The sequence below is a fragment of the Herpailurus yagouaroundi genome, unplaced genomic scaffold (genome assembly GCF_014898765.1).
Source record: "Herpailurus yagouaroundi ecotype Mexico unplaced genomic scaffold, PumYag 188, whole genome shotgun sequence".
NCBI lineage: Eukaryota > Metazoa > Chordata > Mammalia > Carnivora > Felidae > Herpailurus > Herpailurus yagouaroundi.
In genome coordinates, this window is record NW_024412419.1 from 23583636 (window position 1) to 23598553 (window position 14918).

At 38.6% G+C, this 14918-nt stretch overlaps 1 protein-coding gene across 2 annotated transcripts in view; it reads left to right on the forward strand.

Moving 5' to 3' along the window:
• The window catches only part of WDR43 (WD repeat domain 43), a 47080-nt gene that overhangs the window by 1382 nt on the left and 30780 nt on the right, over window positions 1–14918 (forward strand). For both annotated transcript variants that reach the window (XM_040496404.1, XM_040496403.1), the window contains exons 2-3: window positions 5896–6033; window positions 11274–11395. In XM_040496404.1, coding sequence (XP_040352338.1) covers window positions 5896–6033; window positions 11274–11395 — 260 coding nt within the window. The remainder of the gene's footprint in view (window positions 1–5895; window positions 6034–11273; window positions 11396–14918) is intronic.

Sequence of the window (14918 nt, forward strand, 5' to 3'; positions counted from 1 at the left end):
AGCTTTTCATAGTTTCTAGATGAAGTGACTTTAGTTGATTATTAAAAGAAACCTTTTTGGGGCTCTTAAGGTGAACTCAGACTCTTAAAAAAAATCATAGGCGTCATTGTTAAAGTTAGAGCAATCTGCATAATTTTCCTTTTCAAAATTATTTTCTATGTTTCTATCTTAACAGTCCTATAAAGAGATGACAATGTTGATGCTGAGGGAAAATCTGGAACAATGATTGGATGCATGGATCCAAGCTCTACTGCTTACATTTAATCTAGGTTTGGCTTCATAGTAATTCAGTAGTTTTTATACCTCTGATTCATCATTGGTAAAACAGGGGTGATAATACCCACCTCATAGAATGGTTGTGAAGGTGAACATGTTTAATAACACATAAGTATTTAGAATAATGTAAGTGCTACAACCACTGGTCATTATTGATATCTCATGTTTGTATGGTTAGTCCTGGCAGGGAAAGATTAACTTTTTGTCTTGTGAAGAAGAAACTGAGGCTCTGGAAAATTAAGCAGCTTGCAAAAAACCAAAAACAGAAATAGAACTCAGGTATTTAGGGCTTAGTTCTCCATTATCTACAACAAATAGTTAATATTAGGTTGGCAGAAGTTTGTTGCCTGCCCCCATCCCTCTTTGCCTCACCCCCCTTTGATTTTCTGTTGACTTAAGTCACATTCTGTGCCTCAGGAATAAAACTTTGGCCTAGTTACAAATTTCCTGTTGAAAGTCATAGTTTTAAGTTATGTATACCAGTCTGATAGAGAAAAATATCTGAATTTGGTTTCATACCCAGGACTCAACTCAAATTTGGCTTTTGTCACATTGAGCAAGTCACTAGTTTGGAAGGCTTAATTGAAAAATGAGAGTTTGGCTACTTAAGAGTTTTTGTAGGCTTCAGTATCCTTTTATCTGTATGCTCTTGTTTTAGCCACAAAACTTTGTGAAATGTTTTGAAATAAGATTTTTAAGAACAGAATCAGAACTAAGAAAATTCAAGTGACTTCACTGAAGCTTTAATAACCAAAGAAGAGATTGTGGCCACCAGAGTTGAGGTACTCTGACTCCTTGTCCACTTTTCTCACGCGGTAACCCTAGATCTTGAGTCACAGAATTGAGAACTTGGAGGAATGTAGAGACATCCAGTCTTTGTCATATTGGAGATGTATCCTTCTAGAACATCAATTTTACTTGAAGATGAGAGGGGAGAAGCAGTTTTCTTGAATGCGCACACATATTTTGGGGTAAAATAAAGTCACATAATTTTTTAAAGCTAGAAAATGATTACTGATTTATAGCAGCTGCTTCAGTCCATGCTCCCAGGCCCCTGGGTTATGATCTTTGTCACTTAAGTTTTAAGATGTTCTCATCTTAAACCCTTCCATTTCCCATCTTTGAGGATTAGAGTATGAAGCTTGAAATGATGTTATTCTGAAGCCAGTGTTCCCAGCATGTTAACGTTTTTGGCACTCAAATCTGAAGTGGAGATTATGCCACACACCTTTCAGAGTCTTCAGAGAATTATATGACTGCTGTAGTAAGTGCTCAGTAAATGTTAATTGTTATTGAATGCTTCAGTTGGCATTCTCTATGGGCTCATTTTACTATTTACTGCTAACATTCCTCTGTAAATCATTTTGTAATGGTATCTTGTATCTGGTTCAGTGATTGGCAATTTGCCACCCAAAGACAAAGTTTGGTGGCATTACTACTGAGTGGAGAAAAATGAGTTGGTGCTGGGTTGCTTGGGTAACAAGAATTAAAGCAGTACTTCGTAAATGTTTAGAAAAATCGGATTGCTGTTTCTTGTTCTTGGTCACAGAATGATTCTAATACTTCACATGCCACAGTAGTGTTTGGAGGGTTTTTGTACATGTTATATAGCTGAGCATTTCATTTGGTTGATGGGGCCTGGGGGAAGAGGACCTCTAATGAGGATAAGCAAAGTGCAAGAAGACAGACTGATGGACTATCGACAGATGGCTGTTTTTACAGCTCCTCAGGTGTACGTGTGTAAACTGAGGCAGAGATGTTATGCCAAAGCCACGGAGGAAGTGGCTGAGCCACCTAGTAACTGGCCCTGGTATTTCATTGCCCCCTTAAATCTCTCAAACTTCTCTACTTTTCCTTCCCTAGCTGATGTACAGCTCTGAAGAAACAGGCCTTGTCGACTGTTAGCTACCACAGGAAATGTGTTTATGCTCCTTTGCTGTCACTGCAGTTAAAATGGTCTCACGCAGCTTAGTACTTGTTGAACGAAACACATGGATTTCAGCCATGAGACAGGGCAAGCACAGTAGCATTAAGAATGTTTTTAGCAAGAATCTGAGCTGAGTACAGTCTGGTTGTGTTCCTGCATGATGCTCTATCTTAGGGTCTCTCCAGTATTTGAACTTGAAAACAAGGTAAAGTTTGCAGATTAGATCCTGTTGACAGGAATAGAAGTTCCTGTGTATTAGAATTTAAGTGTTTTTGATATAAAGACTGTATGTAATTATTTGTAAAATGCACACATTTTGTTCACTGTTATCTATGAAACCTAAACATTTGCCAGAGAAATGATAAGATAGGCCAAGAAAAGGCCTAGGAGACTAATTGCAGAATGAAACTTGAAACTTTGGCATAATTTTTGGTGTCTGGAGGTCAGAATTTTTCAAAAATAGTTTTGATCCATTAGTGGATTGTGAGACAGATTAGTGGGTTGTGAGTGTTAAATGAAATAGACCATCAGAGTGTGTTTTGCTTGGGAAAGGATATGGTTTTTGTGGAACTTGTTTCGCTTACGTATATGTATTTTTATGAGTGTGTGTACTGGCTGTCCATGTAAACTCTTCTTACTCTGGGATCTCAGTCTAAAAAGTCATTGCTTAGTTGGTCAAATTCAGACTTCTCATCAATGGATGTGCTTTTTTCCTCTGTTTTTCACATCTGCCCTGTCTTGATTTTGTAAATCCTGCACATATGTTGGTGACACTCTCACCCAGCCTTTTGATTGCCTTTTGGATCAGATGCTGATAAACTTTTTCAGATTGGTGCTGCTCTTTATTGTTTAGCTCAGCCAGACTTTCAACATTGAAAAAGACTCTGTAAGAAATCACATTTTTTTTGGGCTTCACTCCTGGTACCCCCAGGAACTCCCAATTTTCCAATCACAAATATGAATTAAAGTAGCCTACTCTTTTCATTACTTTATTTAATTATATGTAAATAATGAGTGTGCACATGACATTGCGTTAGGCACTTTAGAGGAAGTAAAACTGAGTATGACTGAGACATCAGGGAAGAAATGGACAATTCAGATATGCAGTGTCTGTAATGCAGAGCACAGTATGATGTGTGCCTTAAGGGAAAGAAGAGATTTTTGTGGAGAGATGAGAGTTGAGGTGGACCTTGAAGCATGGATAGATTTTTAACCAGGTAAAAATTGAGGTGAGCAGGAAAAGACCCCTCCAGGTTCAGGGAAAAGCAGAAGCAAAATGGGAAAGTGTTGGTGATTGGTGTAATGTAAAGATGGAATTAGAAATAAGGTTGGAAAAGGTGGGTTGGAGGCAAATGGCAGATGCTTTTGAATACAAGTTGTTTATATTGATTTACTGTTCTCTGGGGAATCATTGAAGTTTTTGATCACAGGAGCAACAGGTTCAGAAAGAAAATGCTGACAAAGGTCTATCATAATCTATAAATATTAGCTTTAAATTCTTGGTTTCAGAAATATTTGGTAATGGGGTAGTATTTAAAATAGTAGATTTCACTAAAATGCACATTGCTTACATAAGCTTATCTGGTTGACTTGTTCAGACATGCTCATCCTGCTAACTTGGAAGTGATTTTTAAAAAGATCGTTCAACTCAGAGAAAATATGCATGAGTCAGTAGTTCTTTCAGATGTGTTACTTGTGTTATTATTTAGGTGTAGACCAGTAATCCTCAAAATTGGGCATAGGTTCTGTGGATGCTCCTCCACTTGTCTCTGCTTGCTTCTCCCCAAAATACAGATTTTGTTGATGGGGAAATTAGGGCTTTGAATATGTTAATGTTTAATTTCTAAAATTTCTTTGTGCTTTTTAGTGCAAATTCGTATTTCCAAAAACATATACATATTTGGACCAGCATATGTTTCACACATTAGAAACCTCAGTGTGGATAATTTTGATTTGATTTGGGAAAACCAAGAGTTGGAGAAATAAGTTCTAGAATCTTTCAGAGAAGAGTTTTCTGATGAAGTGTAGTAGGAGGTTGGTATACTTTCCCCCACTGCCCTTGCCTGAAATAGGTGTTTGTGTTTATAATCTTGTGCAGAAACCACATCTGCCTTGCGGGATCATTCAGACCTGGCTTTAGACATTTGTTTAACTGAAGGTGGGACATAAGGACCTTGCTTGTGCTAAGGTTTCAATGTTTTTTTTTTTTTTTTAATTTTTTTTTTCAAACGTTTATTTATTTTTGGGACAGAGAGAGACAGAGCATGAACGGGGGAGGGGCAGAGAGAGAGGGAGACACAGAATCGGAAACAGGCTCCAGGCTCTGAGCCATCAGCCCAGAGCCTGACGCAGGGCTGGAACTCATGGACTGCGAGATCGTGACCTGGCTGAAGTCGGACGCTTAACCGACTGCGCCACCCAGGCGCCCCTCAGTGTTTTAAGCAAATTAAATTACTGATAAGACCATCAGACTTTTATAGTTTGGCTTTTAATTGTAACTTCTCTTTGGGGTTTATTAACGTAGATACATTTCCTCAGGACTTGCAAAATGTGTATTTTTTTCTATATATAAAAATTTATTTTTTGTTAAATCTTTTTACTTTTTGTGACCTAAGTGTTCAAATGAATAAAATTCTTCAAATGTAACAGCCCCATAAGAAAACTCAAAAAAAATGGAAAATGCTGTATAAATCTCCTCCTTGATATTTTTTATGTATTTGTAACATCATAGTTTATGTTGGTGGCTTTTGGGGCAAATTTTCTGTTGTTTTTGCTCTAGAGCAAAGATCTTGCACTATTGAGAATATGTTCTTTTTCCAGGGTTAGTGGTTTATATCAAAACAATGTTTTATATTAAAAGAATGGCTTTCTCAGCACTTTATGCTAAAGTACAGGCTGGCAAGCTTTAATTTAAAAAAACATATGGAAGAGAAGTTCTGAAATGGTAAATTTTCAGCATTATAAATATACTTTGATGTGATGTGATCATTGATTGTTTTTGGCATATGGGAGCTGTTAGTATTATTTTTGAAGTAAATCAAAGAAGTCTTGTGGCATTAGACATTAGATTGAAACTTGGGCCTCTTAAGTCATTAGGATCACCAAGACTGCATGGAACTTTTCTGACTAACCCTAATTCTCACACACTAGAGCAACTTTTAGTGTGAGCTATTAGTTACAATGATTTTTTTTTTTGACTGAAACCGAAATAAATGTGTGTTTATAAAAACATTAGAGTCCCCTCCTGGGAATGAAGGTAGAACTCAAAGGAAAGATGAGAGGAAAAGGGAAAGTGTTGGTTGCTTGGGTCTATAATCTCTGCTTGGGAGTGGAGGCTTCCCTTGGACCTATCAGGAGTGGTTCATTTCTGAGAAGTGGAAGCAGCAGTGAGGCTGCATGGATCTTTTAAGAGAATACCAAGAGCATACCATGTTGTCTTTGCTCCCTCCCTTCCAGAGAGGTAGGAGGCAGGGACTGAGACTTACAAGCTCTTCTTTTCATTGGAGTAGTTTTTTTTTTTTTCCTAAATAGAAAGAAAGCATTTGAGAGTGAATTCCCCCACCCCTGTCTTTAAAGTGTCTTTTGGTAGCAGTCATTTCATTTGTTGTCTAGTGGGCATTTGCATTTATGCATTAATGATATCTTGTATTGAAATACATAATTGTTTTTTCTTTTTTTCTTCCCCCCCCCAGGAAAGTCCCCAGAGGAAAAAAAGGAAATCAGAGGCTATAGGACCGAGTAACCAGATTGACTTGTTGGCTCTTGGTACAGCAGTTGGTAGTATTTTATTATACAGTACAGTAAAAGGAGAATTGCACAGTAAATTGATAGTAAGTATAGATATTTGTATGTGCACAGACATATATTGTATATAAAAGATGGTGGGGAAACTATTAGAGATTTATTAAAAACAACAGTTCAGGATAATGCTATAGGATCTGTACTATAGGCACATATTTCTGCTCCCACATTTAAAATTGTGTATAGTGATATTTGCTAATAGCTGTGACAGGTAATGTAATCTTCATTATATGTCAGAATACGAAGAACTTTTGATGAGGTTTAAAATAGAGGTAATAAGTTCAAGGTATCACAAACAGTGACTGCAGGAAACAGCTCACCACTTCCAGGGCCAGAGAACAAAGGAGGCAGTGGGATTATTGCTGCAACTCAGACCTTTAAGGAACAGGTATTGCTTTCTATGCTGCTGTCTCTTGAGGAGGAGTGGCCCCATGGACTTGAGGTCCAGACCTCTGAGGACAGAGCTCTAGCTGACTGCTAGTGTCTCTGAAAGGAGGGGAGGAGACTATTCCAGGGGTTGGAAAATTGCATATTGGGTTCAGCTGCTGCCAGAAGCATTGCCTTGTTGGGGTAAAGATAGTCTGGGCTGACATACACTAGAAGACAGGAAGGAACAGGTCCCTTGTTCTTCCTCCAGCCTTGTCTCTAGCACCCCTTATTGGTGGAGCCTACTGGCCATGCAGCTGGCAAAGCAAGAATGTGGTTTGGAATCCTAGCCCCAGTATCACAGAGCAAATATATACTATAGGACAGTGATTTAACTTAGAATGATTTGTTTCAGACATTATCTACTACATTATGTTTTTAGTGTTTGCTGAACTTTTTCTTTAGGAATGCTTTCTGTATATGTGAATCAAACAGTGTTTTTTCTCTTTTTAATCTAAGTTTTTTTTTCTAAAGTTTAATTATTTTGAGAGTATGAGAGTGTGTGTGCATGTGGGGGAGGGGCAGAGACTGAGGGAGAGAGAATCCCAAGCAGGCTCCCTGCTGTTAGTCCAGAACCTGTCTTGAGCTTCATGAACCTGAGCTGATATCAACAGTCAGATGCTTAATGGACTTAGCCACCCAGACACCCCTGTTTTCTCTTTTATTTTATTTTAGTTTTGTTTTTTTTTAAGAGAGAGAGAGAGAGAGAAAGCGAATGAGAATCTCTTAACCAGGCTCCATGCTCAGCATGGAGCCCAACGAGGGGCTTGAACTCATGACCATGAATGATCATGACCTGAGCTGAAATCAAGAGTTGGATGCTTAACAGACTGAGCCACCCAGGCACCCTCCTCTTTTCTCTTTTTAAAATTTTTATTTCTTTTTGAGAGAGAGAGAGAGATAGAGACAACATGATCAGAGAGAGAGGGAGACACAGAATCTGAGGCACGCTCCAGGCTTTGAGCTGTCAGCACAGAGCCTGATGTGGGGCTCAAACCCACAAACTGTGAGATCATGACCTGAGCCGAAGTCAGATACTTAACCAACTGAGCTACTCAGGCGCCCCTCCTGTTTTCTCTTTTAAGTAACATGCTCCATAGATAATTTGGAACTACATTACGTCGAAAAGAGAAAAAAAAAAATTACTCTTATATCTACCACTGAGAGAGATTTAATAGATTTTGCATTTCTTTATGTACATGTTTAAGAAATACAGTTCTTATTTCGTATCCTGATATTTTCCATTAAATTACAACATGAGCAGGGCTTAGTCGGTTAAGTGTCTCACTTCAGCTCAGGTTAATGGTCTCACAGTTCCTGAGTTCCAGCCCTGCATTGGGCTCTTCACTGACAGCTCAGAGCCTGGAGCCTGCTTTAGATTCTGTGTCTCTCTCTCTGCCCCTCCCCTGCTTGTCCTCTCTTCTCTCAAAAAAATTAATGAACATTAAAAAATTTTAAATCAATTACAACATTTTCGTATTTTTCAAGAACTAGTTATAAACATTTTCAGTGACTGCCTAAAATCCCACTAAATTGGATAGTCCCTTGGCAGTTTAGCTATTACTGTTAAGGTGGCTTCTAATTTTTTGTTGTTGTTACACATTTTTTTTATCTGTTTACATGGATTCCATTCCCAAAATTACCTGTAAGTAATGAGTCAGAGTGTTTTAATGTTAAGGCATTTTAGGCATAGTATACAAATACTTTTCTAGAAGCATTCTTCTAATTTTACTTATGTCAGCAATGAAAAGACTGTACCTGTATTCCAGTAGCATTATTTCCACCATTGAATATTCCCATTAAAACAGCAATAACATTGGGCCACCTGGGGCGACTCAGTTAAGTGTCTCACTTGTGGTTTCAGCTTAGGTTATGATCTCATGGTTTCGTGAGTTTAGACCCCACATCTGGGCTCTGCACTGGCAGCATGGAGCCTGCTTGAGATCCTCTCTCACCCTCTCTACCCCTCCCCAACTTGTGCTGTCTGTCTCTCTCAAAATAAATACTTAAAACATTAAAAAAAAAAACCAGCAATAACATTAACAGAAACCTAGCTGATTTGATACATAAAACATTTTGTCTGATTTTAAGTCTGCATTTAAAAGTATGTTACTCATTTTCATATTAAAGATTAAAAGAACACAACTGTAAAACAAATTATTTAGAGGTATAATTAGTAAGAAGGGAATCTCCCTTATTTCCTCCCTCCTCTCCAAGTCAAGTGTGATCTTCGTGTAGGCTTTTACCCCACTGTAGTTGGGAGCCCATCCTTTGATTTTATCAGTCTTGTGATGAGCAGGTACCTAGCCGTCTGTGCAGTGTGATAGTTGCTTTACTCAGTTACTGTGGTTGTGGACATAATGCTGATGGAGCCTAGAACTCCTTTTTAGATCATTTTGGTATTTCATGGGATTATACATAAATCTTTTTTTTAAACTTTATTTTTCAGAGAGAGAGTGTATGCGTGTGTAGTGGAGGGAGGGGCAGAGAGAGAGGGAGACAGAGAATCCCAGGCAGGCTCCATGCTGTCAGTGCAGAGCCTGATGGCAGGGCTCGATCCCGTGAACCGTGAGATCATGACCTGAGCCAAAATCAAGAGTCAGAAGTTAAACTGACCAAGTCACCCAGGAGCCTCTATACATAAATCTTTTTTTTTTTTTAAAATTTTTTTTTTTTAACATTTATTTATTTTTTGGGACAGAGACAGAGCATGAACGGGGGAGGGGCAGAGAGAGAGGGAGACACAGAATCAGAAACAGGCTCCAGGCTCTGAGCCATCAGCCCAGAGCCCGACGCGGGGCTCGAACTCACGGACCGCGAGATTGTGACCTGGCTGAAGTCGGACGCTTAACCGATTGCGCCACCCAGGCGCCCCTATACATAAATCTTTAATAGGGAATGAGTTTATTAAATAGTAACCAAGGAGGTCAGAGTAAAGAGTGTTGGGATGATATGGTGAAATAGAAAGGGATCAGGCTTTGGACCTAGTCCTGAGGTTGAATCCTTCTAGTTATGTGGTCATGGATAAGTAGTTTGTCTTCTCATTTCTTAAATGGGTATTCTATAACCTATCTTGCATGCTTTTATTGGGATTTAGATGTAATAGTATATTGTATTGGCCTAGTGTATTGGCCTAGTGCAGTGCCTGGCATATAATTGGTATTGTGTAAATGTTTATTGAATATGTAAGTGAATGAACAAATGTACAGTTGCTAGATTGTTTTTCAAAAGGGCATACTAGCTCCTATCAATGTATGATAGTGCTATTTTTTTCTGCAACCCTACCACTATGGGTATTACAATGCTAATAAGCAAATTGCTAGATGGACAGACTGAAAATGTTACTTTGTTTTGCTTTATATCTCTTGGATTACTACTTTTGAAAATTTTATTTTCTTAAAAAAATTTTTTTTTGATGTTTATTTATTTTGAGGGAGAGAGAGAACAAGCGGGGGATAGGCAGAGAGAAGGAGACAATCCCAAGCAGGCTCCGTTCATCAGCACAGAGCCCAAAGTGGGGCTTGAACTCATGAAATGTGATATCATGACCTGAGACGAGATCAAGAGTCAGACACTTAACTGAGTGCACCACCCAGGTGTCCCTGAAAATTTTATTTTCTTACGAAATTCTTTCAGTGGAATTTATCTGTGCATGTTTCTTTTATTCAGTTCTTTGTGTATGTGTCTATGATATAGGATCCTATGATACAGGATTTAGTTCTTTGAGTGGATAGCTCATATTAGCGAAGGGAAGTATCTGAACTTAACATTTATTTATTTAAAGTTTATTTATTTTGACAGAGAAGGTTTGTGTGCATGAGCAGGGAAAGGGCAGAAAGAGAAGGAGAGAATCCCAAGCAGGCTTTGTCTGTGCTGTCAGCGTAGAGCCTGTGGAGCCTGACGTGGGGCTCGATCCCACAAACTGAGATCATGACCTGAGCCAAAATCAAGAGTCAGCCACTTAACCGACTAGGCCACCCAGATGCCTTTGAACTTAACATTTAAAACTATTTTTCTTTTGAGGTAGGAAGAATCTATGTAATAGAAGTAGTGATTTTGAGTTTTATCCTTAGCTTACCTATGTACGTGATGTTGATTCATGTATTCGTTTAATTGATGTGAATTCAAGCAGAGTGAAAGTCACAATTACTTACGGTGTAGATGATTTCGCACCTTATTCTGCCGAATAAGTTTGTCCCAGAATGTGTGTGAGGTGGGTGGGAGAGTTGAACTTGCTCTTCCCCAGTTGATGTCTCCATTCCTGTGTGCCTCTAAGTGAATGAGCATCTTGCTATGCTGAGTATGTTAAAGTCTTGTTCGTATCGTATTTTCCTTAACACAAGGAGATATTTTGTGTTTACTTGAAGAAACAGTGATTTCTTTATTGAGATGGTTTTGATAGTTTTTAAAAAAGGGATTTTCAAGGATAGTTTTGATTAGATGTGGTTTTTACCTGAAGTACTGACTTTAAACTCCAAGATTTGACTTTACTAGTTCACTCAAGTGTCACAAACTTTCTGCCACTGTACATGAAGTATTTTATCTTGCCCTAGTGCTGGCATTCTTGTGAAAAGCAAGTGGCATTTAGGACTAGCATTCTTTGACTTATGATGTGGAAGTGTGTAAAAACATAGAAGGGAAGCAGAGAAGGGAAAATTAACATTTGATGTATTTATAGCTGATTTATCTCATTTTTGATGTTGGAAATGGATAGATTCAGGGTAGGGTGTTTTTGGTTAGGTTAACGCCTGTCTTTTTTGTTAACTCTTTGTAATGATTCCAGGGTGTAATTATGTTCTATAAGACGAGTTTCTTCTTTTAATTTTTTTTTTTTGACCTTTAGAGTGGTGGACATGACAACAAGGTCAATTGCATACAGTGGCATCAAGACAATGGCTGTTTATATAGTTGTTCAGATGATAAACACATTGTGGAATGGAATACACAGACATGCAAAGTAAAGTGGTGAGTAACATTGATGGTTCTATGGTATTGGAGGGGTAACTTGGTTACTGTTGGAAATTCATTAGAGTTTGATAAATCAAGACCATTCTTGGCTGTAGGTAAAGTCTGATATTGGACACAGGGAATGTAGATACTAATGAGGGTATAGACTTTTCAAGGAACTTTAAATCAAATCAGGCATGCAAGATTTTAGTACATAAACATTAAATAAATGATGCAAGAGTCAAATAACTGCACAAGAGGAAACATAAGGTAGCAAGTAATTACTGGTCAAATGAGGTGTGGATAGTGTTGGCAAGGCCTGGTGGAAGAGAAGGGATTTCAGTTGGGCGTTCTGGGAGAGGTATTATTTAGATAGAAGAGGATGGGGGAAGGAAGGTGGGGAAATGGCAAGACCAAAGTCTGGGGAAAAAGGAAGTGAAAGATTGGAAGATTTACGTACTAGGGAATAATGACTGGTAGAGGATGTGGGCCAAAGTATATTAAGAATCTGGCATTAACTGTCATAGATAAAAAATCTCAACCAACTCTTCCAGTTTCAAGCACGTAATCCTGTGATAGGCTTTATAGTAAGTGTTCAGTAAGTGTTGAATTAGTTTAACTTGTGTAGGTAAGGATCCTAAGAAGGATAATGGTGCCTGTGGTCTTATAACTAATAAATGGCAGGGAAGGAGTTCATATCCTGCTGTCTTGAATTCTGGTACAGTGCTTTTCTACTATATTAAAACTACTTAGAGGTTTGGATTCTATGTCGTAAGCAGGAGAGAGCCACTGAAGGTCATGTCTTGGGAATAAAGTCACCAAGATAACGCTTTAGGAAAAGGTGATCTGCCAGCACTGTCTAGAGTATATGGAAAGGAGCAGGTTCAAAGGCAGAGAAGCCAGATTCTAGGTGGTTGTGGTAGTTTAAATGTAGGATGGTAAGAGTGGAAAGTGAGAATGAAGAAGATAGCAACAAGTACATTTGGGGAGCCTGAAAACGGGAATTAAATGACAAAAGAAGTTAAATGTAACCATTTTCAGTTTTGTGAACTTACTAGGCAAGTGGTGTGGCACAGTTCATAGAAATTATAGCCAGAAGAGGGAAATGGATGTTGAGTTTTAAACAAGTTGAATTTGAAATAATACATGAAAGTCAAGAGCCAGCAGATGGGGTGGTGAATAGAGGCTTAGAATTTGAATGAGGGTTTGGGGTGGGAGGTGCAGATGAATAGGTCATCTCCCTAGAGGTTCAGTAAGTTTTTGTCTCCATTTATCTGTTGCATCAGTTTCCACACCGATGACTGTCAGAAACACCTGTGGAGATTCCCACCCACTGGGTCTGGGGTGGGGGCCACACAACTGTATTTTTAAAATGCTGCATGGGTGAAAGTTCACAATGTTAGGTGCTTCACATAGGGACTAATGTTTAAGGCTCTGTTCAGTGCATTCTACACAGTATTGTATTTAACCATAGCACTGTGAGTGGGCTCTGTTCCTGTTTTACAGTTGAGAAATGGTTGGGTCAGAGCCTGAGCTCTCATGCACACTACTATCTCATAGTGTTGTGTTTCCAGCTCCATTCTTGGCATTCCTATGCTGCTGTCAGTGGATTGTGTACCATTTTAGGTACTATGTATTGACTTCTATGGACGATGACGATTTAGTTCTCACCCTCTCCATTCTCCCAACATCACAGTTTTTTTTTTTTTTTTTTTTTTTTTTAAGTTTATTTTTGAGAGACCATGAGCCAGGGAGGGGCAGAGAGAGAGGGAGACACAGAATCCCAAGCAGGCTCCAGGCTCTGAACTGTCAGCACAGAGCCCGACGTGGGGCTTGAACTCACGAACTGTTAGATCATGACCTAAGCCTAAGTTGGACGCTCAACTGACTGAGCTACCCAGGCGCCCCATCACAATTTTTTGATGAAGGGCTATTTGTTTGCATTATGACTGCTTAAATATTATTACAGATAAGCCTTGTACTCTACTAGGTTTATATTTTTTGGCACAAAACTCTGCTTTTCTTGGGGTTTATAATTTCCTTGTTGTTCATTTGCTTAGTTTTCTATATACTTGTCGTTAGCTCGTTTTCACCCTCACAGTTGCATGTTATTTTGGAGCACATCAGTTATTCAGTTAATTATATTATATTTCTTGGAGGACTTCTCAGTCACCTTTCAAGGTCTGCTGAACAGTGAGGATCCTGGGATTTTCTTACATTATTATCCTGAAAATTCTCTTGTCAAATGGAACCTCTATTTCCTAGATCCCATTTTTCTCTTTGTTGGGTTACTCTCTTTTTTGTGAAACACATGAATTGGTGGCTTCATAAGAAAAGTGTGTTGATGGTAAATTTACTGAGATTTTGCTTGTCCACCAGCGCCTTTATTGTACCCTCACAGTTAATTCTAGTTTGAAGATATGGAATTTTAGGTTGGAAGTAATTCTCCTTCAGGATTTTGAAGCATTGGTTCATTGGTTATTTTTTCTTCATTTTTGAAGAAAATTGCTCTTCATTTTTCTTTCTTCTTTTTTTTAGTGTTAATTTATTTTGAGAGAGTGAGTGTGAGCAGGGGAGGGGCAGAGAGAGAGACAGAAACCTCAAGCAAGCCTCCCTGTACTCAGTGCAAAGCCCTGGGCTGGAGAGGGGAGTGGGGCTCTGTCATGAACCGTGAGATCATCATGACCTGAGCCAAAATCAAGAGTTGATGCTTAACCAACTGAGCTACTCAGGCACTCCTTCATTTTTCTTGTAGCATGTATTTGATAATTTCATCTTCTCTGTTTTTTTGATCTTTCTCTAGTACAGTCTGTTGTAACTTAGATATTGCATCTCCTGGATTGATCCTTTAGGTTTCTTTGTTCTCTCTTAGTTTTCCTTTTGTCTTTTTCTTCTGTTACCAGGGAGATTGCCTCAGTTTTACCTTCCAAATTTTCTATTGAAATTTTACATTTCTCTAACCATATTTTTAATTTCTGGGAGATTTGTTTTTTGTTCTCTTAATGTTTCTTTTTGTTGCATCATGTTTCTTTCATGGATATAATATTTTCTAACTCTCTGAAGATAATAATTATGGGATTTTAAAGTATTTTTCTTTTGTTCCTAACATCATTTCCCTCTTGAGGATGTGTTGATTTTTGTTTGATTTTAGCTTCTGTCTTTTATGTTAGTTAAAGGCATTCTTGAAATGACGGGGGATCCTTGGCTGCCTGTTGCTATTTGAAAATGAAACATGAAGAAACTGATGGGAAGCCTTGTGTAGGTGGCAGCTCAATTGCTGGGCTTCATTTGTGGAGTGAGGGGGAAGCTTTTGAATGTCAGTATATGTGGGTTATTACCTTGGCACCGGTCACATTTCCTAGAGAGGAATCTTCTGATCTAGTGCTTTTCAAGCTCTGATGTGCACGTGAGTTACATATGCAGGTAGAACTGATTTAGTAGGTCTAGGTCGGGTTTCGGAGTCCATTCTTAGTTCCCAGGTGATGCTGGTGTAGGAGGTTACACTTTGAGTTGCAGAGCTCTTAATGGAGGCTGGGGAGGG